Source organism: Tachypleus tridentatus, chromosome 1 (genome assembly GCF_004210375.1).
Source record: "Tachypleus tridentatus isolate NWPU-2018 chromosome 1, ASM421037v1, whole genome shotgun sequence".
NCBI classification, from domain to species: domain Eukaryota; kingdom Metazoa; phylum Arthropoda; class Merostomata; order Xiphosura; family Limulidae; genus Tachypleus; species Tachypleus tridentatus.
In genome coordinates this window covers 133,971,670-133,997,414 of record NC_134825.1, presented here as the reverse complement: position 1 = coordinate 133,997,414, position 25,745 = coordinate 133,971,670, and the positions used below count along the sequence as shown (strand labels likewise).

At 29.9% G+C, this 25,745-nt stretch overlaps 1 protein-coding gene across 3 annotated transcripts in view; it reads right to left on the bottom strand.

Annotated features, from left to right (window-relative positions):
• Positions 1-25,745, bottom strand: part of LOC143224752 (terminal uridylyltransferase 7-like) — a 151,415-nt gene that overhangs the window by 35,871 nt on the left and 89,799 nt on the right. For all 3 annotated transcript variants that reach the window (XR_013013431.1, XR_013013432.1, XM_076453026.1), the window contains exons 13-16: positions 15,989-16,039; positions 7,301-7,397; positions 4,864-4,950; positions 1,994-2,094 (exon numbers count right to left, since the gene is read on the bottom strand). Coding sequence is in view for 1 of the 3 variants with exons in the window: in XM_076453026.1 (XP_076309141.1) it covers positions 1,994-2,094; positions 4,864-4,950; positions 7,301-7,397; positions 15,989-16,039 (336 nt within the window). In the remaining 2 variants the exon portion in view is untranslated. The remainder of the gene's footprint in view (positions 1-1,993; positions 2,095-4,863; positions 4,951-7,300; positions 7,398-15,988; positions 16,040-25,745) is intronic.

Genomic DNA, 25,745 nt, shown 5'->3' with positions numbered 1-25,745 from the left:
TACCTTTAAATAGTAGCAGGAAACAACATTTGTTTAAACTCATAACTATAGATCTGTTTACATTTAAATTTCATTGTTTTATTCCTCTTTAAACTATATTTAACTAATAATTTTGTTATACAAGTTGTAAATCACTTAATGAACATGCAAGCTCACTTATCCTAATTCATACCTCATGAAAACTTTTATTTTTTCTTTATTTTACTTAATCTAAGATACAAAGTGTATAATTTTTACATTTAATTATTTTATAATAATAAATAAAGGACACTTATATGGGTCACTGTCATTTTTTTGTTGTTGTTTGAGTTCACTATTGATGAAATGCATCCCTTCTTTTTTTGATATACTAATGATACTTTTACAATAAATAATTTACCTAAGAACACAGAATTGTAACATTTAAAATATAAGCAAAGTCCTGTAATTACCACAGCTTTCCTGGTTTTATAACTTTGCAATAAGAGCCATTAAAAATTCAGCTGAGCTCAACAACGTACTTCCTGTGGGTATAAATTTTAAATGAAAGTAAAATAGATAATTTTTTGTACAGAAAATAATGGATTATAATATGTCATTTCATATATTAAAACTTTGGCTTTCTATTGCCTAGTAAGTAATATTGTATCAAATATCAGAAGAATCTACTAGCAATTTGTGAAAAAGAGGATGGGACTTGTGGGTATGGCAAAAGTAGTTTGATTTTCTAGTTTATGGCTTTGTAACACAAGACTGAAGTCCACAGAAATAGAGCTTTGGCTAAGTAATAACAATATCATAATGAGTAATTTATATAAAATTTTGTACTTCTTTGAGGGGTGGTAAATACACAACATAAAGAGGATACTTAGAGAGTAAATGTCACAATACGGATACTAGAGGAAACTGAGAATTTTTTAAAATATTACCTTATAAAATTAAGAAATTAAAATGCATATTATACTAAAACAACTTGGTTTATTAGCTATTTTTTCATACCAAGTTTACAGACATATAATGATAAAGTACTTTAATTAAAGCTTGATTGTAACTCAGTAAAACCCCAAGACATGCATAAAAGAGGATGCTTGTATGGAAGGAGTTAATGTTTTACTCATTTCTTGTATGTACATTATCACATTTTTATTTTAAACATGTAATTATTATTTTAAAATGTATTTATGATAAATCCACAAATTAATAAAATATTTTTCTTATTTCTTTTCACAGAAAATCTTACTAAAAACTAATAAAATATTAAAAACAAAGTTTGTTTAATACTTGACCCTTTCACAACAGGAGCACCTTTAAATGCTTTTCTGTTAAAGTTACTATGTTACTTTAAAACTATAATTAAACACCTTTAATATCATTGTATATGAATGAAATTAATATCACAAAAAGGTATATTTATTTTTATTTCCTAATTTCAATCGCTTCATTGTATTATACACTGGTGATATGGAAAACAAAATAAAAATTAAATATAAACATTGACCATAAAAACGTTAGATATAATTTTAGGAGATTCTAGAGATTATACAAATAAAATATGAACATTATTAGATGAAGAAAATAATTTTTATACTTAAAATTAAAACCATCTTGCACTCAATTTGTTAATAGTTTGGATGCATGTAACTAAAAACAGAAAAAATAACACATTTTTAGTAAGCAGAATTATAAAAGAGACATTTCTTGTGTTCAAGATACTTATGATTTTTAACAAAATTTTATCAATTTTTGATAAGATACACTCAGAAATCTCAGAGCAACCACACATATTTTTACATAAGTGAAATATGTAAATTAATTTCTGCACATTGCAAAGTGTGTCACATAAGGGTTAATAGCTTTTAATAGCCTTCCTATAAACTACTGAAGGGATACATTTAACATTTTAGAAATGTTTTAATTTAAACTTTTTAAATTTCTTTCAATATATATGACTATAAATATGACTACTCCTGAAGTTTTGAGATACATACATCAAATGCAAAACTACTTCACCTACCTCTCCCTTTTCATCATCTTTAAAAGTCAGACATATGTCTAAGTCACAATCAGTAAAACCAAAACCATTGCATGAAGATCCAAAAAGGTGAAGAGATGCATCTAAAGATAAATATAATTGTGTATAATACATACAACATGAAGGAGAGAAATCCAATTTAATGAATTTTCTATATGGTGTGGTAATACTGAGAGTTAATGACATTTTACAATATTAAGGTTTCAGATTTCATACTGTTCTTGATTCTACTTCCTCAATTTTTGATCCTGCTCAATATTATTGTTGTGAGTGTAAGCCATTTGTTGATTTAAAATTGTTTGACAACAGTGTAAGTAGATATAACCAGCTTTATTGCAATAATTAATTAGATTAAAATGTTCTCTTCTGTAATCACACTCATAACTTTATAAACAATGGTTATGCTTCAGAATTGACTGAGTTTCGAAGGCAAGAGCTATTTGGAATATTTTTGCCATGTAAGTTCTTCCACTACCATAGAGAACATTGAAGGCTCTCTTCTTTGCAACAAGGATATGTATTTTACATGAACTCATAATTATAGTGGTATATACATATTATGACTCTTAACGTATCTTCAAGATATTGAATAAACATTCAGTAAAGTCTAATGTAAACAAAACATCAGAATTTGTATAAGTATTTTTACTTAAACTTTGTCTGTAAACATATGGTGTCAGAGCATTGATTGCTCCAAGTAAAAATGATTTTCAATTTAAGATTAAAAATACTTTTCTTCATCTAAAGATTTTCAAAGGTTGTTTGCATAATCCTTAAATTATCTTAAATATATATCAATTATTTTTTTCCAAAAAACTTCAAGAAAGTTATTTTGTATACTTATCTGTATAAAGTGGTCATTTTACTGACCTCATAACTTTCATAAAAAAAAATTCAAAATTGGCCTTTTTCTTTCTGGAATGATTGTAAATTGTAACAAGAAACCACAACTGTTAATTCCAAGTAGCTTAAAGCTTGCAACAATACATATTTATTTATATTTAATTTTTATTGATTTATTTCCTTTCAAACTTTGTCTAATAATCCTGCCACACAAGACATTAATCACTTGGTGAACATGTAACTCACATTACTCTATCAAATTATGTAATACATTGGCTACCTATAAGTTGCTTGTGAACATAATTTATGAACATTTTTATTATTACTATTTTTGCTAATTTATTTCATGAAACTTACCTTTTTTGACTTTATAAGTTTCTGATGTTTATATTATAGTTACTTTAAAATAACAAATAATGAATACATATAAAAAATAAAAAATACAGTACTTACCTTGTTTTTTTTTACTGTCAATGAAACTCAATTTTTTATACTAATGGTACTAATGCAAAAATACGTTATTTAATTAAATAATGCACCTAAGAACACAGAATAATAACACATAAAACTAGACAATATTCTATAATCTAATTTTCTGGATTTCTAAGTATGTGATAAAAGCTTTAAGAAATTCAGCTAAGCTCACTGATGTGCTTCCTGTGGAAATGAAATTTGAAGTGAAAATGAAATGGACAATTTTCTGTACAGAAAACAACATAATCTAATATGTTATTTGATAGATGAGAATTTTTGCTTTCCATTGGTTATAAGTAATATATTTACATTATTTAAAAAGTACAGATGAGTCAATCTGATCCCACTTTATAATACTTTACCAAAAATATTTCTCTAAACTACTATGTATACTGAATTAAATTTCATGCACATATGAGTTAAAGATTACTGTTTTAAAAACTATAAGGATAATTGGTTAAATATTTGTTAATGTTTTGATTTTTAAACTTCATTGTGATTTTCATCAAACAATTACTATATACGTCAAAAAAATACTTATACTTATCTGGATCCTTATTGGCATTAAGCAGAATTATTTCAGAATTATCTGTCTGATGGTAATATAAATAAGCACTTGCTTATTTATAAAAATAAATACAGAACCCACATACACATAGTGATAAAGTATGAAACGATAATAAAATAGAATATAAACTATGTTACTTATAATTACATTTGAAATTTATTGAAGGATAACTATTGGAATGTTATTTGTTCATTGCATTTTATGTGGAATCAAACACTAAAAGTTATTTAGATTGTCTTGAGGTTTATATGCATATAACTACAATGCTTATAAACAAAGCTTCAACACTATATGTAGTTCATGTGGCAGTCACACAACAAACCACATGTATGTCCCATTTCAAGAAAAAGAAAAGTGTACTAAAGGTATGAGGCACAGCAACAACACAATCTGCATTTCAGTTTCTAGAAAGTCTAAAAATATGTCTTTCATATTGGCTATATAGAATGTAACATATTTTATTCTTTTAGAAAGTATAAAGATCAAAGTCTCTGATATTTTGACAAATAATTCTAAATTTGAATCTCACAATTCACTTGTGTAAAAAAAAAGTTGCATCAAAAGCATTGCATCATGTATCAAAGAAAATATCATTTTAGCTTTTGTAGTACAAAAAAAAACCTACTAAAACATGTTCAAAAATTTTTTTAACACAGATTTGTAAATGTTGCATTGCACCAAAATATTTCAGATGTCTGATATAAGTAACACATTCTATGTGACTAACAATCTCTCTAGCCAAGTATCCTTCTCCGTAAAAGGTTGTGAAATATTCCTATAAAATTCCTTATTTTGAAAGCATTGCACACACTGAATGGTTGGGAATCCACCGTAGTTCAAACCTACAGGTGATAATCATGTCTCCCATGGCATCACAGCATAAACTAATTCTTCCTAAAAAGTGTCATTCACTCTCTTTAATATTATGCAAAAACAATATTATTAATATTATTGCTGTCTTTCATACCTGGATAGAGTTCACGTATAAAAGCTTCCAATTCCAATAGCAGTTCTTTCCTTTGAAAAAGTGTCTCGTCATCTGGAGCATTTTCTCCTGCAAAATAATCAGAGATAAGTATAAAAATGTATTTATATATTAAAAATTAAATTCATAGGTCAAAAATATAAAAGATATAGAATGCAATTACGAGAAGTAAGTCCAATATAAAAATAAGCATAATTCAAATCTTATTCTAAGGTTATGTACAAATAAGTGCTATACACCTCTGGCACATTTCATTTCCAGTCATGACTTCAAAAGTGAGTATATGGTAAAGACCCATTAATATGTGCACCTGGAAACATGAAAGAATAATCTACTTTCATGTCAAGAGAAAGGTGAAGTATGTGTGAAATACAAATACTAAGTATAGAGATATTTAAATGTTTTCAAGAAATAACTTTTATTTTCTTAATACATATAACATATAGCATGGAGAAAGCAGCAGATAAAAATTTTACAAAAACCCACAAAACACTGACATCAATGAACCACAATACTAGATACAGAAGGTAAAGGCTAAAAGCCCATCATAGAAGTTAGCTCAGGACAAATTACATGCCTGGATGTGAAAATATTCACAGCTAACAAACTCTTAGTGCTAGAAGAAGTGGAAGACTGAAATAAAACCTCAATGTGTTACATAAATTTCCTGACAAAATGAATCAGCCACCAATTAACTGGATGCCAAGGAAATTCACCAAGTGAAGTATTCTTAGTGAAGAGAAGTGAGATATGTGGTTTGTCTCTCTACATCCTAATTTAATTGTTTTTGATGAATTTTTGCAAAATTTATCAAATAAGGGACAGAAATAAGTTCTGTAAAAACTAATAACAAAGTAGATTGTTATGCAGTCTGATGAAATAGTCTACTTGATGGAATATCCCATTTGTACCAATCAAATTAAAAGAACTGTTTTTAAATGCAAATGTGCTAAACTTCTTGAACAATCAGAAAAACACTAAAAATTGTAGATGTAATTCTGTGTTTCCAACTCAAAATCTAAAGTTGTTCTGGGGAATTTCTATGACTCCAGAAAATGGAAAATGGCACAATTTAGAATGTAAAAGTGTTGAAACTTTTTGTAAGTATGCTACTTCTAATCTAGTCAAGCAGTGTTTCATTTAAGATTTAATAATGTGAACAACATTAACTGTACTAAAGAAATAGTAGATATGTTGTGTGATCATTTTATGAATATGCTAGAAACTGTTAATGCCAAACTTAAATGGGAAATATCAATTATGCATGTCGATGACAAGTTTGTGGTATGGCAGCATCATAAAGAGAACTAGAACCCTCTATTCAATTTACTCACTATGTTGAAGAATACAACAGTTTACTGTTTTGGGGCATAACTGTTATGAAAAACAAGAATAAGTTAGAAAAAATGGGCTATCATAAATGTTTCCTTGTTATCATGATGTCAGACCAAGAATCATGTCATTCAAGTTTACAAAAAAAAGTTAGCTTTTACTTGTATGTTTATAGGAAACTTAAAATTAAGAATAAACAACATAAGAGAAACACTGAAAACAAAAGTGAAAAATCCTGTAATAGCTGAACATATCATCTAGTTATTTTGTTTAAAATGAATAATATGACTGCTAGAAATATTAGAGAAACCACTGAAAAAATGAAACACAGCAAAAACTACTTTGATCTTAAATAAGGATGAAGGTTAAAAAATCAAAGTATGTACATGGTATGGCCTTTTTTTTTTAAATTGTAAACTAGTATCGTATGACCATAGCTTTTGTACTTATGTAACACACAGTAACTGTTTTTCACACTCTTGAAGATGACATGAAACCACATTGAAACATGCAGAGTAATTTTTACAATCATTAACTGGTTTAAGTAAAGATTTAATTGTGTATTATAAAATTATTTTAATATGTTAAGTATACACAAGTTTCTTGAATTTTAAACCTTTCAATATTCTCTAAACATAACTCTTACAATCTATAAAAAGTGGTATTACACTGTTACATAAGTAATTTAAAGTTTATTCTACATCTTTATTCTGTTTTAGGTTAACTTTTCAACATATTTTTTAATTTTTTCTAATTCATTCCAGTGCTAAAATATTCATGCAGTTTTTATTTATCACTGCTTTAGGTATTTTTATTACAAGATTTCTTCTTTTGAATTATGTATTATAGAACAGAAGTATTTAAATTAGTTCTTATGTTTTTTCACCACCATCATACCAGTTTTGAAAAGCACAATCATTAGAAATGGAAACGCATTCACTCCTTGTAGGAAAATGAAGATTTTTTACTTCTTTTATGACAAACTATTCATGTCTTTTCTGAGTTGAATTTTTTTTTACATTTCTTTCCCTACAACCTAATATATGCATAATATCTGTAGCTAAACAAAAAAACACCGATCACCTACTCAGAATGTCTTTACATATGGTATCAAGTTTTCGTAAATAACTTTCTGTCATTGGTGGAAGAGGTTTTATTTCTGGTAGTTTTTCATCAGGACAATCCTATAAAAATTCAACAAAAAATGTTGATAAATGAAGAAAAAACAAAATAAAAATCATAACTTCCATGTATCAAATAAAATGAGGCAATTTCTCATGTCTCAAGGTTCATTTTACATATAAAAACAAGCTTCTACTCACTGTATTAGTTACTAGAAACTGCAAACTTATTGAAAGTTGCACTCATTATTAAAGGCAAATTTTCTGTGATGGCAGAAATCTTTCAAATAAATCTTTTCTACTTTATAACTGTGGGTAAAAATACTATAATATTACATACTATAAGAAATTAATATACATGTGACTAATAAATAAAAGACATACAAAAGTTAGATGAGACATTATGTTAACTATCATACAGTAAAAATAACAGAACTGTACATTCATTTGTACTTTTTAAAAATAATTGTGTTATTTATTGTTATTAAAATTCAAATACATATTTACAACATTTCCCTAAAGTATAGAAAAACGTGCCAAAACGTTCACTCTTTCACAAAGAAAATTCTACTCCAAACAACAATAACAATTTAACAAGGAAAGCCTTTAATAAATTTGTTGTAGGTCAGGATTAGTTTTTAGCAGCATGAATGTACAGACATATTGCTGTGCTACTTGAGGGCAAATATGAGAAGTTTCCTAGAAATTTGCAAAGATACAAAATAAAAAGTATATTCTAATTTAATAGTAAATATAAATGTTTAAAACTTTTACATGAAATAAAATATTTAATACAATGATCCAACAATTTTTACACAAGTTACAGAATTTTGTAATGTGACCTCACCTCACAGTACTGAATCCTTCATAATACCCATTTTAGATAAACACTTTCAAAATAATTTACATTATATTTCACATAAAACATTTCACAAATGGAACAGTATTCTTAATACAAACACATGAATTTTTTGTCCTCATGGCTATGTTATAGACAGTTTAAAATTTGTTACTATCTTAGTATATGGTATAAAATAATCAGTGCAATAATGATTTACACTAGATGCACTGAAGCTTCACAATATTTTGCCTCATGATACTGTACTGTAACCACCATAACACATATATCTTAAGTTATATAAGCCTCTCAGTACAAGCTCTAGAGCTGGGTATATTAATCAATATAATCAATTACCCACGAACAGCAATTGGACTAATTAGCATCTCATAAACTACTTGATTAATGTCAGGTAAATAATTAACTAACAGAAATTAGTTTCTCTTATTATTCCAAAACTGACTATATTACAAATAATCAACTAAATTTTGTTGTTCTGATTATTAAAGATTTGAATTATTCCAATAATTGACTAAATAAATATTTAAATCAACTGTCACAAAAACAATAATCTGACAGAAATTGGGGTTTTTAATTATTTACTCTTTCTGATTATTTCAACTATCTAAAAATCATTGAAATCTTGTTATTATCTTTTATGCTGTTATGCACCAAGCAACATAATTATCATGGAGAAATACTTCATGTAGCAATGGGGGGTGAAAATATTTCATGAAAAATGTATCAATTTTAAAGCCATTGATGTAAGAACAATAATACTTTTTTAAATTTAAAAAAAATATTAAATAATAAAAAAGTTATGACAAAAAGAGTGTCGTGTTCACAGATAGGATTTGAGAACAGATTAGTATAGATAATTCAGGCTTATCTCACGGCCGCAAATTTTTTTCGAATGTAGACTTTCTGTGATTCTTTGTTTATGTTTTTGTCGAGATATACAGAAACAACAAACATTCACGTGATCGCAAATCTGTGCTCTGATTGGTTAACATCAATTCAGGTCAACACATTCCGGTTTTCTTCGCGGCAAAACACAAAGAGGGGTTGATCTGAAAAAATGCGCTCCATGCGCCACGAGCAGCCCCACAACTTATTCCAGTGATCGGCGTTTTTATCGGTTGCCTGTTCATATAGTACGCACGCAACAAATAATTTCTTTTGTTATAAACAACAATAAACATTTGTAGATTGAATTTAAAGCAAACACATATATCTGAAAGTCACAACATGGTCGTAAAACGAAATTTTATTTAGACCCCGAGTTCAGCGTATTTGCAGCAGGCTAGCATTAAAGTGGTTGTACATCGCATGCGCGGTCGCCAGCATTGCTACTTCATGATTGTAAGATCTAAACTTTGATTCTCATTGTCACTTGTTGCTTACTCTTCAACTACTTAACCCTATGAAAATGATTTGTGTGAAAGTTCTTTACAAAAATGAAACTATATAAGAAATAACTGGTAATTTGACATGGACTTTCTACAAAGTATGTAGTTTCAAATAAATATTTAATTTTGTTCCTTGATACTATTTTGATAAAAAAAACTCATTATTTAATGTGGTTACTTGGACTTGAATAGTTAACACGCAAGGTAATTTTTGTTTTTAGTATAAACATGCTTTATTTTACAGTTTTTTCACAATTAATTGGCATAATCTCTAGAGCCTCCTAAATAAGTATCAAGTTCTTAATGTAAATATATTTCATTTTCCATTATTTGTACAAAATCAATAACTAGCTATTATCATTAACATATAGTGAATTCATGTTTAAAATTAAGAAATTTAAATATATACTTATCTTTTATCTCTTTGTTGAATCATCATTTATATATTTTTCTTGTCATATGCAAAATGTCATATGTTTTTATCTTTTCACTTGGTTTATTTTTAATGTTTTATTTTGCTTTCCAATTCTTTGTCTTTAGTCATTAATGACAAAATGTCACAAAGTGAAAAGCAACTGGTTATCATGTATTGATGGGGAGAGATGTGAAGCTGTAAGCAAAATATTTTGCTCAAGTCCTTTGTTTCCAAGTTTTGATGAGAAGATAAATAAGTGAACTACTAGATTTATAAAAATCATTAAATCTGTCAAATATGAAATTTAAAACACAAATAATATGTAATTAACTAAAATATAAAAGAAAAACCTAAATGCAACTTAAATGTCTGGCAATACTATCCATAGGAGGCAAGAATGTATAGACAAATGACGGGGAACCTCATTCTCAACAAACTTTAGCACTACTACTATTTCTTGGTTTAAGCAGCTAAACAGCAGGAAATCTTCTCTTTCAACTGGTTATAAGCATGCCATTCAACTTAGAACAATTGTTTAGCAACTAAGCTTCATGAAAGTGAGCATGGTTGATCTTTGACTATTGAATTTTCAATAGTATTTTCTCAGACTAGTTTTATGAATGTTTCATGTTATATCTAAACAATTTATACATGTTGTACTTTAGACATATAAAGAAAAGCAAGTTCACATTTTCAGATTTGTTTCTTTGAAATAGCTCTAAAGTTGAGATTTAAAACAGTAGTCACAGTATGTGCTGAAGTTCTAATTATTGTTTTAAAATAGGTTTCTTTTGAAATAGATATAAAAATTCATGCAGTATAAAACTTTGAATTATTACATAACTGTTAATAATAAACTCACTATAATATATTTATAGTAAGATGGTTTAAATAAATACTAAATGTAACTCAATACTCTGTAAAATGGATTAAAAATGGAAACACTGCCACAGAGATGTTAAATAAAGTGTAAATTTACTGTTTGTTTACACCGTATAGTATTTCTAATTTAAAATTGCATAACTGTATTTCTTTGATGTTGTATAAACAGGTACAGATCTTGGGAGATCTGAGCCTCCCTTTCACATTTGTTTCAGGATTTAATAAGAAACAGCTATACAGTATCAAAATGAAGAGTTAATTGTAGAGAAAAGAACAGAAAATATAAAGTTTTTTGAAAATAAAACACAAAAACCTTTGACATTTATTTTTGAGATTTTATAGATTATGCAAATGAAATTTGACAATTTTAAGATGAAGTATTTTTAATTTTTAGATGAAAATCATTTTGCACTTGAAGCAATGAACACTTTTTAATAGGTGAAATTGCAACTTACAGCAGAGGGTGGAGAAAATTAAGAACATATTGGTCCTTTATGCCACCAATTTCATTTACAATAATAACTTTGGTGAAATTAAGTCTACAATATAATCAACAAATAGTTCTTCATTGTATAATAGAAAACAAGAGGGAATCCTCAATAGCCATATGACACATGAAATTCTTTTCAGCAGGATAAAAGTAAATTAATATATGATATCTTGTTTCCTCTTTATTAGTTATATTTCTGTGCTCCAGCAATAAAAAAGCATGGGGCTAGTGCATACCTGATTTTATCTTATTACTCAACAGGACCTCAACCAGCCTACCCATAAACCGAAATGCCTTAAGGTAGGATTAGAGTAAATTAATCTACAAGACCTTATGTGTGGTCAAATACACCAATTGAAAGGATTTGACATTTTAAGACCAAAACTGTTATTAGATCTCAAATTGATCAAGAGATGATGGAGTTATGTGCTAAAATTGTGTATCTGAAAAAAAAATCAAAACCATTCTACAAGTCACTGTGCACAAGTTAATTATATTTTGGATACAATGCCATAACATTATTCATACACCTACATTAATTTAGATTAACATAAAGAGAGTTAAAATACCTAAAAACAACAATAACTGTAAAGAAAGTTCAAATATGATTGGACATAGTAAGAAATAGACTGACATATTATCAAGAGGAAATGTAAAAATTTAAAAGTGTATTTTATAGTTTCTATAATTTTTTTGTCTGTTTAAAGTATTTAGTTGTTAAATTATATTTGTTTGAAAGCTATAAAAATTGTCTTTAATGAGAAGGCATCACATAACTTGAGACAATGTAGATAACTTACATAACTTAGAGATGAGTTCAACAGATAACAGACAAAACAAAGTCCAGCATGGCCAGATGGTTAGGGTGTTGAGCTCACAATTTGAGGGCCATGAGTTCAAATACTCATCCAACCAAACATACTCACCCTTTCAACTGTGGCGTCATTCTAATGTTATGGTCAATCCCAATATTTGTTTGTAAAAGAGTAAGTAGTCCAAGAGCTGGCAGTGGGTGGTGATGATTAGCTGCTTTCCCTCTAATCTTTCACTGCTAAATTAGAAATGGCTAGCACAATAAGCCACCCTTGTGTAGCTTTGTACAAAATTCAAACAAAGAAATAAAATTTTTGGATGGAACCTCCTCCACTGTGTCATGTAGAAAATGTCTCTGGTGGGATATCCTTATTGTGCCAGTAAGGTTGGAAGCCATCTGGACCATCCAGGTTAAATTTTTTTCTCATCAGAGAACAAAAACTTCTTCCACTTTTCTACGTCCTGTGTTTGGTACTTCTCAGCAAAGTTTAACCGAGCTGTTTCGTGGTGTGGAAGGAGGAGTGGCCTTTAAAGACGTTTACGGTTTTTAAAGCCTTTCTTTCGAAGATGCCATCGTATTGTTCTTGAGCTGCATTCTGGGTCCGTAAGGGCCTTAATCTGGTTCGATGATCGGCTGGTGTCATGCCGGACAACCCGTTGAATCCTCCTGCTCAAAGCCTGCGAAATTTTCTTGGGCCGACCACTTGAAATTCTTGTCTTTTAAGAAATTTGCAACAGCAGTTTTACTATGCCCAATCTCACCAGCGATGGCACACTGAAAGAGACCTTGCTTTTGTAGCTTGACAATTCTGCCATGTTCAAACTCTGTCAACTTTTTAGCCTTTGCCATGTTTTTTACCCAATGTAACAGGAAATGTCAGCGGGAGATGTTGACAATGCTAATACTCGAACACAAATGACTAAATTTCATTATGTGTTTACCGATTAACGCTTCATTTCAGTGTGATCTTAAACTTTTGACCAGCTAGTATTTAGGCTAATTTCATAGTATTCACATTTTCCGTATTAAATGCTAAAAAAGATTTTTATTTTTATTTTCCCTTTTCTTATTTTCATCTTTCGAAGCTCTACTCAAATAACTAGTTGAGTCTAACAACGCAAAATGCATAGTTTCTTTATGTTCATTGGCCTTAAGATTTTGGCCAGCAGTGTATATTACTTATGAAACAACCTGGTGAATCAATTATTACACTATGTATGATTGTCAGTGATGTTGAGAAACACACTTGTTGAAAAATGTATATGCAAAAACACAGCATTACATTCTCCACTATACTGGTACAGATATGTAGATGACACGGTTGCAGGATTCAAATCTACAAAACACATACTTAATTTTTTCAAAACATTAACTCTATACATCCCAACATTAACTTCACATGTGAACAGGAAGAAAGCAATCAAATATCATTTTTTAACCTCAAAATTACAAGAACTGACACACAATTCAAAACAGATATCCACCGAAAAATCACCCATACTGGACTATACATTCCTTGGGACTAAGCACATGAAACAAAACAAAAACTCAACATATTAAGAAACCAAATAAACACAGCCATAAAACTATGCTCACCAGATAAAATTAACGATGAATTAGACAAAATAAAACAATACTTCATCAACATCAATAAGTTTCCTCCAAAAAACCATAGAAAACATTATATGCACACACCTAGACAGAAAGCAAAATCAACCAACTAAAGTAAATACAGCTCACGAATCAAAAAACCACGAAACCATATACTACTGTATACCATATATTCCTGACATCAGCAAACAAATAATCAACATTTGGCAAAAATTAGTAACAAAATATGACATTCCAGTTAATACCAAATTTATTAAAAACCAGGCACAAAACTGAGGTCTATACTATGTAAAAACTACACTGACAAACACCACACCAACATTATTTATAAAATACAATGTGATAACTGCCACGACTTCTATATTGGAGAAACAAGTAGAAAAATGGAAACCAGATTCAAAGAACATAAAAAGTCACCTTCACACGTTTTCGAACACTGCAAGTCAAATAAACACAACATAACCATAGAAAACACTCAAATACTAAATAAAGAAACAAACATAAACAAATGCAAAATTAAAGAAGCCTTACTTATACAACAACTTAAACCCAAAATAAACCAATATAAAGGAATGCCTTTATACCTATAATAATATAATAAAATAAATAAAATTATATATTTAAACATCTAAGCCCACCCTCTTCATTCCGACACTCAGTTACACAACCCCTTTCAAACATGTGGTCAGCTTCCGGTCAGTTACCTCTTTCTTTGTGAACCTGACGATGACCGAAGAAGGTCAAAACGTTGTTCGCTCTTGTATGTAAAATAATTTCTCAACCCAAACGAGCCGTTTTTTGCATATAAATGTATGATTGTATTGCACTTTCTGCAAATTATGTAGCTTATGGAAAAATATGTTGTTTTTATATGCAACATGCTCACAAATTCACAGTTTGAAAAGTAGAAACTATTTTGCTAGCTACATATTTATTTATTTAAAAAATAAAACTCACCTATATTTAAGATTTAGTTCACTAATTTTTAGATCTTCATAAATTCTTGTTAAACTTTCCATAAGGGTTTTCTTCTATAAAGTTGTAAATTTTATCTCTCTTTTGTTTATAAAAAACCAAAAACAGCCATGCAGTTTAACTATGTTACAATCATTGAAGTTAATAATTTTTAATACTTCAAAATTATTAGCCAACATTTTTTTGAATTGTGAATCAGATTATTTCATTTAATATATGTTTATATATTGATTTTCCTTGCAGTTATTTAGGTCAATATTGTAAACTAAGCCTTTTCAGCAAAACAAAACTGGATACATAGGAAAGTAAAATGATCTAACTAATCTTGAAAATTTGCTACATGATTTTCTTTTGAAAACCATGTGTGTTCTGGACATAATTAGGAGAAAAGTTGTTCAAAAACATCTTCTAACAATACATCACCAAACTATATCACTAGTCAGTGACTTCTCACAGATGAGATACAGACAATTAAATCACACTATAATCAAGGTCAAAAAAATAAATTACTGGCTAAAATCAATAAAATTACATTAATATTGAATTTACAACATTCAAATTGATGCTATTTTATTCAAAACTATTTTGACTTTCCCCTGACAAGTTAAGACATTCATTTTATACTCATAAAAAATTCAAGAAATTTAGAAACATTAATGATTTCATTCAGAGAAGATGAAATCAACACAAAATAAAAACTTGCATTTTCTTAAATTTTATAAATAAAAGTAAATAAATGACACTTCATTAAATAAATTTCAATTCTGAAGTATTTGAAAAAATGCCAAGAGGACCAATTACAAATATATATTTTGTAATGTTTTAATTGAATGGTACAATCTTTACACCAAAGAAAGATGAACCCAGTCAGGTTTCACAGAACTAAATTAATAAGACCTACATCATAAATTTGTAATTTTCTCTCTTCTAAACACAACACCAAAAAGTGCTAAAGTTTCAGATTAAATATTTCAAGTTTTATTAAAAAGAAAAAGATTAAGCCATTTTTGCCACCTTCTTTCAATTTCTCCATACATTATTTCATAAAAGAATATTTTGCAAATTATGTTCAAACAAGCTTTAAGCTCATATTTTGATTTCATGCAAAAGACACATCAGATGAACTAAACACAAATGTATGTTTTTAAGATGTTGTCAAACAATGGTAAACCAGAGATTTGAATTTCTCATGCCAAACAATGAAACTGTTAAAAAAATACCTGTTTCAAATGTCCTTCCTTCTGACAAAGACTGCAGGCAATTGGTGGTTTCTGAAAAATAATGAACATTACAATTAAGCACAAGAACACTAAGAAAGAAATTTAACTTATTAGTAAAAGCGCAGAAAAGAAGTCATATTTGTAATTTGACTATTGTTAACAGAAAACAATATATTCAATAAAAAATGAGTGACTAAAAGACATAAAATAAAAGTGCTTAAAATTATTAATGAAGGATATTAATAACAATGATAATAAAAGTGTCTTATTAGAAACATTTGGCTAGTCCTTTGTTAAATGAACTTTTGCAATAAGGTGAAAGAAATATGGGATGGCTGAAGTTTATATTAAAAGTATTTTTTATTAGATCTTTAGAACTAAGAAATTATTGTGAATAAAGTATATTTATTTTAGTTTTACTTACAATGGTTGGCATCATTCTGAAAGTAATTACTAATCTGGTTTATTTAAAGTACTAATTTTACAATCAGTCAGTTTTCATTAAAAGGATTAATGCTTCAAATAAAAATCTCAAATATAAAAATTAAAATAAATATGATAACAAATAGAACATAGTCACAATATATATTAAAATTTTAGTCATACAAAATATTATTAACCAGCATTGTTGGTGGAAACCATGAAAACTGAATTCTTGTATTTTTTCTCATATTCCCAAAGAAGGAGATGAAGTTTTGGAATATCTTTTCTAATAGAACCAATTTACAAAAATGGAAAATTCTGGTTTTGATGTTAACATACTTTGCATAACTATTATACGATCAAAACACCCATTCAACTAAAAAAAACTACTGTAGTTAAATCAGATCAAGAAATAAACTGATTTTTAAAACCAACATAAGTTCCAACATACACAAACAGCAAGAATTTCATAACAGTAGTCTGTTTTTTATGAGTTTTGAATAACAGTTTCTTATTTTATTTAGAACTGTAACAATTTGTTGTTTAAACCTCTAGAGTTTTTTTTCTAATGCATCATACATCAATTAAAAACTTTTTTTTTTTATATTTCATCCAATTTCTCTAGTTCTGGGAATACAAACCATTGATCTGTGTAAAGTTTAAAGCAGCAAAATTTAATTTCTTTTGCGATGTATAATAAAACTAACACAGCATCTAGTGGTGATTATGTAGTTCATAAGAAAATTACAAGAGAAATTTAGAACTGGAACTTGTTACCAGTGTTATGGATAGTAACTTATACAGTCATCTAATTCTACTAATTAGATGCAATTTTTTTTTTACTTTCTTTTTGTAGTCACCAATTACCAAATACTTTTCCAGTACGTTTTGCTATCATCTAACAAATATATGAAGTAAATCAACCACAGAAGTCTGCAAAAATTTAGACATGCCTCTTAAAGAAAAAACAATAGTCAGTTACAATCAAGTTTTAATAAAATAATGGCCCACAGAAACATAAGAAATTTTTAAAGCATGTAAAGCTCCTATTGTATATCCAGCACACAAAAAATAATTTAATTACTTGCAGCACATTCTATATTGAATGAAATTAATGCTATGACTAAGGCCAAATATGAGACTACCAGCAACACTGTCACAGTTACATTATTAGTAAGAGCTTTATCTGTTTACAAACCAATAAAATTAACTGTACATTCATAAGTAAAAATTCTCAGTTTTTTCTCAGCATAGTCATGCAATGTTATGTTCAATTTTCTTGGGAGTTGAGGAATTTTACTTCAACTATTTTGTGTTTTAAACATTTCAACATAAATTAATGTGAATTCTTTATCTGTTGTGAACAAATTTCACCCAAGATTACCAAAAATTTGAAGTGTTTTTGTCCACTGAAATTGTGATAGCTGTCATCCAATGTCTCAACGGATCCATGTTACCACTTAGACCCTCTTCTTCCGTCACTTATGGATGAAGATGAGGAGGATGAAATAGAGCAACTTTGCCCACCCATCTTAAATACTTCTATGTGTGATTTTCTTCTGGTTTAAACTTATTCCTCACTCTTTGATGCCTTGTACTTTCTGCCTTACTAGGTTACACGTATCTAAACAGTAACTACCCCATTTTATTCCTTCTTTTTTTACAGGACTTAAATGTTTAGACTTCTTTATCATACCTTAACATTATCAAATATATCCTTTGGGTCTATTTTATCACTCCTTAACTTGTACCACATACAACATATAATGTCATTTATTTACTCCTTAACAAATATCACTAAGTATATTATGTTTAATCAGAGTTTATCAGTTCTTCACATGTATGTACATGACTGTTCATATTTACTTATTCCTTCTCACATAAATATAGACTTCAACGTTTTTTCATACACAACATAAAGATGTTAATATTTCATTCTGCTTGATTATTCTTTACCATCTCCACGTAGAAGGTAATGTTTACATTTAGTTTATTACTTCTTCACACTCACACATGAAAGATGATTCACCATTTTCCTTTTACTTCACTATATTGTAATGTATTTCTCCTCTTTCACAGGATAGTTCTTTAATGGATTGTACGTTTCTTCTATTCTGGATTTTTGAACAACATTTCTTCTATCTTCTGTCTTTCCCAGCGATACAAAATAACTTCTTCTCTAGTTCATATCTACCTTACTCTTTCCTTCATTATTCACTGCACCCTTCCTACTTCTTATCCAACTGGATTATTATAGTGGATTTTTCATGCTCTTACTCAGGTCCTTATCAAATCTCTAGCAGATGTTTCTACCATATCTAAACATATCTGTTCTTTTCTTTGTCATTGATTGTCACTGTTCAGATATCTTTGTCTTTCATTCCTTGTATTTCTTGGATAGGGATGGTGGTTACTCCTTTTTAGTGTCTCTTTTGATATGAGCAGACACTTTTTCCTATCAATACTCACTGAGCTTTCCCTCACTGTACTTTTGTACCTGGGATACGAATGTATCTTGAACACACAGCTCACTCTTTTTATTCCTTTATGTATTCCTTTAAAGACATGATCTCACCAAATGGCTGAATAGTTTTTTTTTTTTTATAAGCATCTTTATTAGTTGCATCCACTGTGTTGTCCAACTCCCACAACTGCAACTGCCATGTGCCCTTGGTGTGTGATGATTACAAAGTGTGAGCAAATATTTTTCATGTGTCATTCTCCTGCAGCTAGTACTGACCTACAGAGACTGATGATTGAGGAGATGTGCAAACATGGTATAGTCTGAGCTTGTCCTAACCTTACTATAAATATTTGCCATTCAACAACTTGCATGCAAGCTCTAAGCAATCATGTACCTATTTTGCCTATCTCTGCAACACCTTTCAGGATTCTTGCATTTTCCTAACTTTCACTCAGTTGAAGAGTATACTCGGAATGAGACAAGATATGGCCTCTCACAGGTATGTTCCCATAGTGTGATACTCCATGGGCATCCTTTCAGTGCTCTTGAAAGCCAGTTGTGTATGTAATTTCTTCATCAGTCTTTCCACTATTTCAACATGAAATTCCACATAGCTGTGTAAAAAGGTGAGCACAAATATTCGAAATTAACATTTTTTTTAACCTGAAGATGTATTACTGATAGGAACTCACATTTATGTATGTTATCACCTTTTCTACTCAGTTCTCTGGTGCACTTTTATTGGTCAAGAAATGAGAATTTTCATGCATGAATACAGAGGGAGCATTTGTGCAAGGAAGTGTGTTGCATTCATATTGGTGAAGGATTTTGCTACATGAAGCATCATCACAAAGCAATGGATTTGCACATGTTCTGAGGTACATTTTTGGTGGGAGTTTGACAATAACAATGTTGGTGGCATGCATGTTTCTCAAGCAGAAGAGTGTAAAATCAAGATGAAAACAGTTGTGTACAAAGGTACGTATTTATTGGAAATATATTTTTGGGTGAGGAAAATATTAACTTTTCAAATTGTAGTTACTTTTGTTAAAAATATATCTCAATAAATAAATATACATATATAAAAATAAGAACTTTTTAGCAGTTATCTCAGGATTAAGTCCTTTTGCTTTCAGAAACCAAACTGTTAGCTCCAACTTTACCTCACTAAGTTAGTTGTTCAAAAAATACTGCATGCAGTTTTTAAATTGGCATTTTTAAACACAAAAAATATCAAAAACTAAAATGTCCCAAAACTTCTGTAACATATTTGGCTTTCTACATAACCTTTGAAAAAGTTTTGAAACTTTCATTAGCTACAGAAAAACTGACTTTAGTCTTCACTGGCAGGTACTATGTAAGGGTTGGATTCTTTACAGTAGATATCTGTAATGGCAATAAATTTCAACAGTAAACAAGCAACATGCACAATCAACTTGTTTTCAACTAATATACTAAAACAAGTGAAATGGATATACAAATTTTCATCACACTGTTAATTATCACAATTGTATCCAGAGCTTTAGCTTAATGTCTCTCTTTTTGTCAAAGTCCATACAGTCTGGTTTAATTACTTTTAGAACTGACAAGATAAATTATTCCTTTCTACTCTGTAATTATAATACAATATGTGATAATCCACTTCAGAAGTCATCACTATACATTCTTTATGACTAATCTCAAAATCAAGCAGTCTAGATCTATCTATTCTATATCAATCTACATTTCGCAGGCATATTTATAGCCTGTTAGAGACTTAGAATGTTCCAAAAGTTATGAGATATTATGAGCTAACAATACTCAAAACAAAATGTTAAAAGGTTCTAGTAACATGATGCAATGATATAACAATCACCAATTCAAAGCTACTGATCTACTCAATGTGTAATTTGCAAACACTGGAAAAGGAGTATGTCTATGAATTTACAATGCTAAAATTAGGGGTTTGACCCCTCTTAGTGTACCCAGCAGATAGCCTGATGTAGCTTTGCTGTAAGAAAACACACTTATAAACATTTATGTAACTAAGCTTGCAATAAACTATTACTTCTAAACATAATTAAATTTAACAGTTGCATTAAACTTAAACAATCATGCATATCTAACACTAAGGCTCTTTTCTGGAAAAAATATTTACAACACTTTTTTTATATTATATACAAAGGCTGTTTTCAGTTCATATACAAAGGTTACTCGCTCATATAATCTGCCCTAACACTTGCAGCCCCCTTAATGGCTTCAATGCAGAACTGGTAGTTCTGGAAGTATAAGCCCACCTCATGATCCTTGTACTGTCAATTTTGCACTTTTGGATGCATACCAGAGAATATTGGTTCATCTAGATGATGAACTTCTTCCTCCTTCCTCCAGACAAGAAGCAGTTATGGAATTTCTGGATGGCGTGCATGATGGCCAGACACTCTTGTTCAATCACTACTCAACACTATTTTACTGATGTACACTGTGGAAAACAGTTCACATAATGTTCTTGCAGAAGTACTGCTCAATTTTAACATCTAAGTACTGGCCTGAATGATGAACAGTTTATTAAAGTATAGCTTGCTAGGGATTGACAAAATCCATAACATGTACTTCAGTTTCTGAAATGCCATCTGCCATGGTTGTTCCCAATTTGCTCATGGGGTTGGCCTTTCTTGGTCAGGTCTGTCAGTCATGCTATGACCTCAATATAGTCTGGAATGAACTTCTTATACTATTTCACTATTTCTTCTCCAGGAAGAATCTGACTTGGAGCTAGGTTATAAGAGCTTGCATACCTTCTATGTGGGTCAGCTTCTCATCCTCCATGGCTACCTGTCAGTTGCCCATCTTGTGTCCAATAAAGAACAATCAATGTAAAACTTAGCTGGTCCAATGGTCAAACATGCTGCCTTAACTTGCCTGAACAGCTCATTAGGTTTTTTTTCAAGTAGTCTTCCCTTTGGTAGTGCATGTTAGAATGTTGTCCACATAATGCTCAATGTTTGCAGTTTTAACCAACACCTTATTAATCATGTAGTTGAATGTTGCAGTCAAGTTAACTAACTCGCATGATATCTTCTTGAACTGGTAGCATTTAGCATTTGTCTGGAGGCTATCTTCTCTTTTTGGATTTTATTTTCATCAAGATCAGTCAATAACCTTTAATGAGGTCAATCTTGGTAAAGGACTTGACCTCACCTAGTTTTCCCAAGATATGGGTTGTCCATAGGTTCAGAATAAAATTTCATCACAAGGTTAAACATCCAAAAATCTATGCAGAAACAGTTTTACCCATCCTCTTCTTTGGTGAACAATAGGCTGAATTTGAAGGTTCAATTATTCTGGCTTCTGGCATTACTTCAACTTCTTGCTTGATCAGATCTCTCATTGAACCAGGATATCTCGTAAGGCTTCATCATGACTGATCTTGATCTTGTGTTGCACAAAGTCTGTCTTGCCTGGTATATTTGTGAGAACATCTGTGTACAGGCAAATTAGATTTTGTAGCTCCCTCTTCTTCTTTCCAGTCAGTTCTTCACTGATGTTGATGTCTTTATATGTCTCATCTTCACTAAATAGTTTTAGGTCTAACAGGCCATCATTTTCTGACAAATTCACCATTTTCTGGTTCTACATCTATGACAGCCATACCTGAAATGTTCATCTGTGGTTTAATAGTTGTACCTGCTAGGTCTTCTTCTCTCTTGCAGTTCCTCTTCAACAGACTGACATAGTAGAACTTGGTATTTCTAACCAATTTACCAATTTATAGTCTATTCTGTTGACCAGTTCCATTACTTAAAAAGGTCCTTGACACTTCAGGGTGAGTTTGTTGTTGTTTGTGGGTAGCAGATCCAAGACTTCATGTCTGATCTTGAAATGTCAATTCTTGTCATGAAAATACTTCTGTCTTGAGCTGCATACAAACCTTCTCAAAGAAGTTTACAAATCTGTTCCAGGCAGTGTCTAAGGTGTAACATGTACTGGTATGTGTACCTCACTTCTAGCTCTTCCTCTCCTGTTTACAGTTCTTTCAATATCTGCATCAGATCTGTTCTTCAGTACACTAACTAAAGGGGTTAAAATTCTGTACTTGCTAGTGAGACTTCTCAGGAGGCAAGTAAAACTGCCTGCAGGTATCTATCTCAGCTATGTTGTTATATTTTTTCTCATTTCTGGCAAGCACCATTTTTATGGATAGATTCAGCTGTTTACATTAATATTTTCATTGTTGCTTGTTGGTGACATACTTGTGCTCATTCATTCTGTGCCCCATTTTATAACAACCAAAGGTGAGAAGAGGTCAACACACGACAGAAACAAGTGATGCTATGTTGACATGACACTGAAGCATATAATCAAGAACAAGTCACATATTAAAAATCTGCCAGTTGTTCAAAACTATCTTCACATTTGGCCATGTTCATCTACCTTCTTAGATATGCCACAAACTGAAATACAGTTTCTCTAGTGTCAGGTTTGACTTTTCTGAGCTTCTGCCAAAAACCTTCGTTAAAATGATTATAGCATTTCAGCAAGGCCACTTGTAATTTTTCAAATTCCAAGCCATCTTATAACTTTATGCCAACATATACTTGTAGGCCTTTTCCTGAGAGAAGAAACAGACTGCCTGAGTCACTTTTGCTCCATTTCTAACTTATGGCAAATCTTTTATATTTCTATTGGAATGTATCTATGTTATATTTAGGTTTATCCAATTTTGGGGTATCAAGAGAGTTGGCTCGCCTGACCACCACTGTCATTCTTGGAACTTTTGTCCTTCTGTTTGGTGAGCTTGGTCATCTCAATTTGTGCTCTTATTTTCTCTATTTCCAGTCTATCATTTTGTTCTTTCTCAATCTTTTGGGTTTGTATTTCACAGTTACATTCTGCTTTCAGTCTTTCTTCTGTGCCTATACCATTTTCTTTCTAGATCTTGTTGTCTAACAAACTCTTGTAGATCACCATTTTACACCCCAAGTCACTCGTCCCTCTCTATGCACTTATCAAAGTCTGTCAACATGGTTATATAGTGTGGCTGTGACCACCACAATATTTTCCTCACCATTATATATAGCTGTGCATACATAGGTTTATTTGCTGCTTGTACTGCCATTTATCATTGCATATTCTGGTTTGTTTGTTACATCAGGTTTTATGTATGAGCTGGATTTTTTACAATAACTGTATGGGACTTGATGACAAAAACAAACAACACACAGTACACTTGTTTTAAAATAATATATTAAAATTATGTATAAATGCTTATTGTACTGTTGATTATCAAAGATGTACTCAGAGCTTTAAATAATTATTTCTTTTTTGTCAAAGCCCATACAGGCTGGTTCAGTTAGTTTGAACTCTATTCAATTATTGAAAAGACAAATTATTTCTTCTACACTCCACTATTACAATATAGATTATGACATTCACTTGGGATATTGTCGTATACTCTCTTTATGGCTAAATTCACAACCATGCAGTACAGATCTATCTATTTTATATCAAATTTCATTTTGGACACGCATTTATAGTTCAGTAGAGGCCTAAATGTTCCAAATACTATGAGATATTACTGTAGTTTACTTAATATACACAAGAATTATCCTTCATGGAAATATGAAATTGAAAATACATAAATTTAGAAAAAAAAAGTTTTTAAGACATCATTCTGTTTGTTTTAGCAACATTTTTCAAACCATAAGCCTTTGCAATCTGATTTTCTTCTGGGGGTTAGAAGCAACATACTATGTTCTTCAGGAATTCAGAAAATTCATTAGTACTAATGTTTTCATTCAGAACAAATTGAAAATAGCAAAAAATCAAAATTTTTGTTTTATTCTTATGCATAAAATCAAGTAAGGAAAGCTTTTGATTAAATAAATTTCAACTTTGAGTTATTTTATTTTTGATGTAGAAGAATGATTATAAATTTATTTTCAATAAAACCTTTAGTTCAATATCGCAACTTTCTCTCATGACTAATACATCCAGCCTATAAGAAGATAGTAAAATTTAATGTTTTACATATTGTTGAAAGAAATACATACAATGTATTTTATATGTTTGAAGTAGCACAGGAGCACCCTCTACATATAGTGGGTTTCACTGTTTTATAAAAAAATGCATATATTCTATACAGCTTAAAGTAGATTAGTTTTTAAATTCTTGTTCAACCCTTTCACAATGGGTACTAGGTCAAAGGCCACGTCATCTTGTTTGTTGACTTGAATTCGACATTTTATTGAACTACTATTCTATAAAATTTTTGTCAGTAAGTTTGGAATCAAAATGTATATTATAATTCCAACTTTAATATTATATACGAGTTAATTTCTTAGTTTTAAAATAAATATGAAAAGAAACACCTAAATACAGATTTTAGTGAGTCTGTTACGCTTAATGTAGAACTGTTTAAAATTAGATGTCATAACACTAAGTCTATAGTTTCAAATTAGAAACTCAAATTACTAATATTAACAAGCTATAATATAAAATATGAACCACATATCCTTTTATTTTTCTGAGATATGTCTTATGTGCTGAATCAAACACAGTGGCCCCATTCACTTCTTTGTAATCTTTGAAACAGTTCCTTATGCACATTTACTTCAGTATATGACAAGTGAATAGCCAATTGACAATTCAGGATGTTCCCCTAGTGGTTTTCTCAGCTACTTAATTTGTGAAAAGGCTACCACTCAAACTAGAAACAGATAATATTTTCACAAACAAACTTTAGAAAAATATTTAATTTGATTTTTTGTGTACAAAAGAACTGTAATCTTTATTAAAAGTATACCAAATTTTGTGAATATACACATGCTGTGTCAAAACACATAGTGTAAATACTTAACATGTGTAAATGTGTAGAAGAGTTCGGGTATA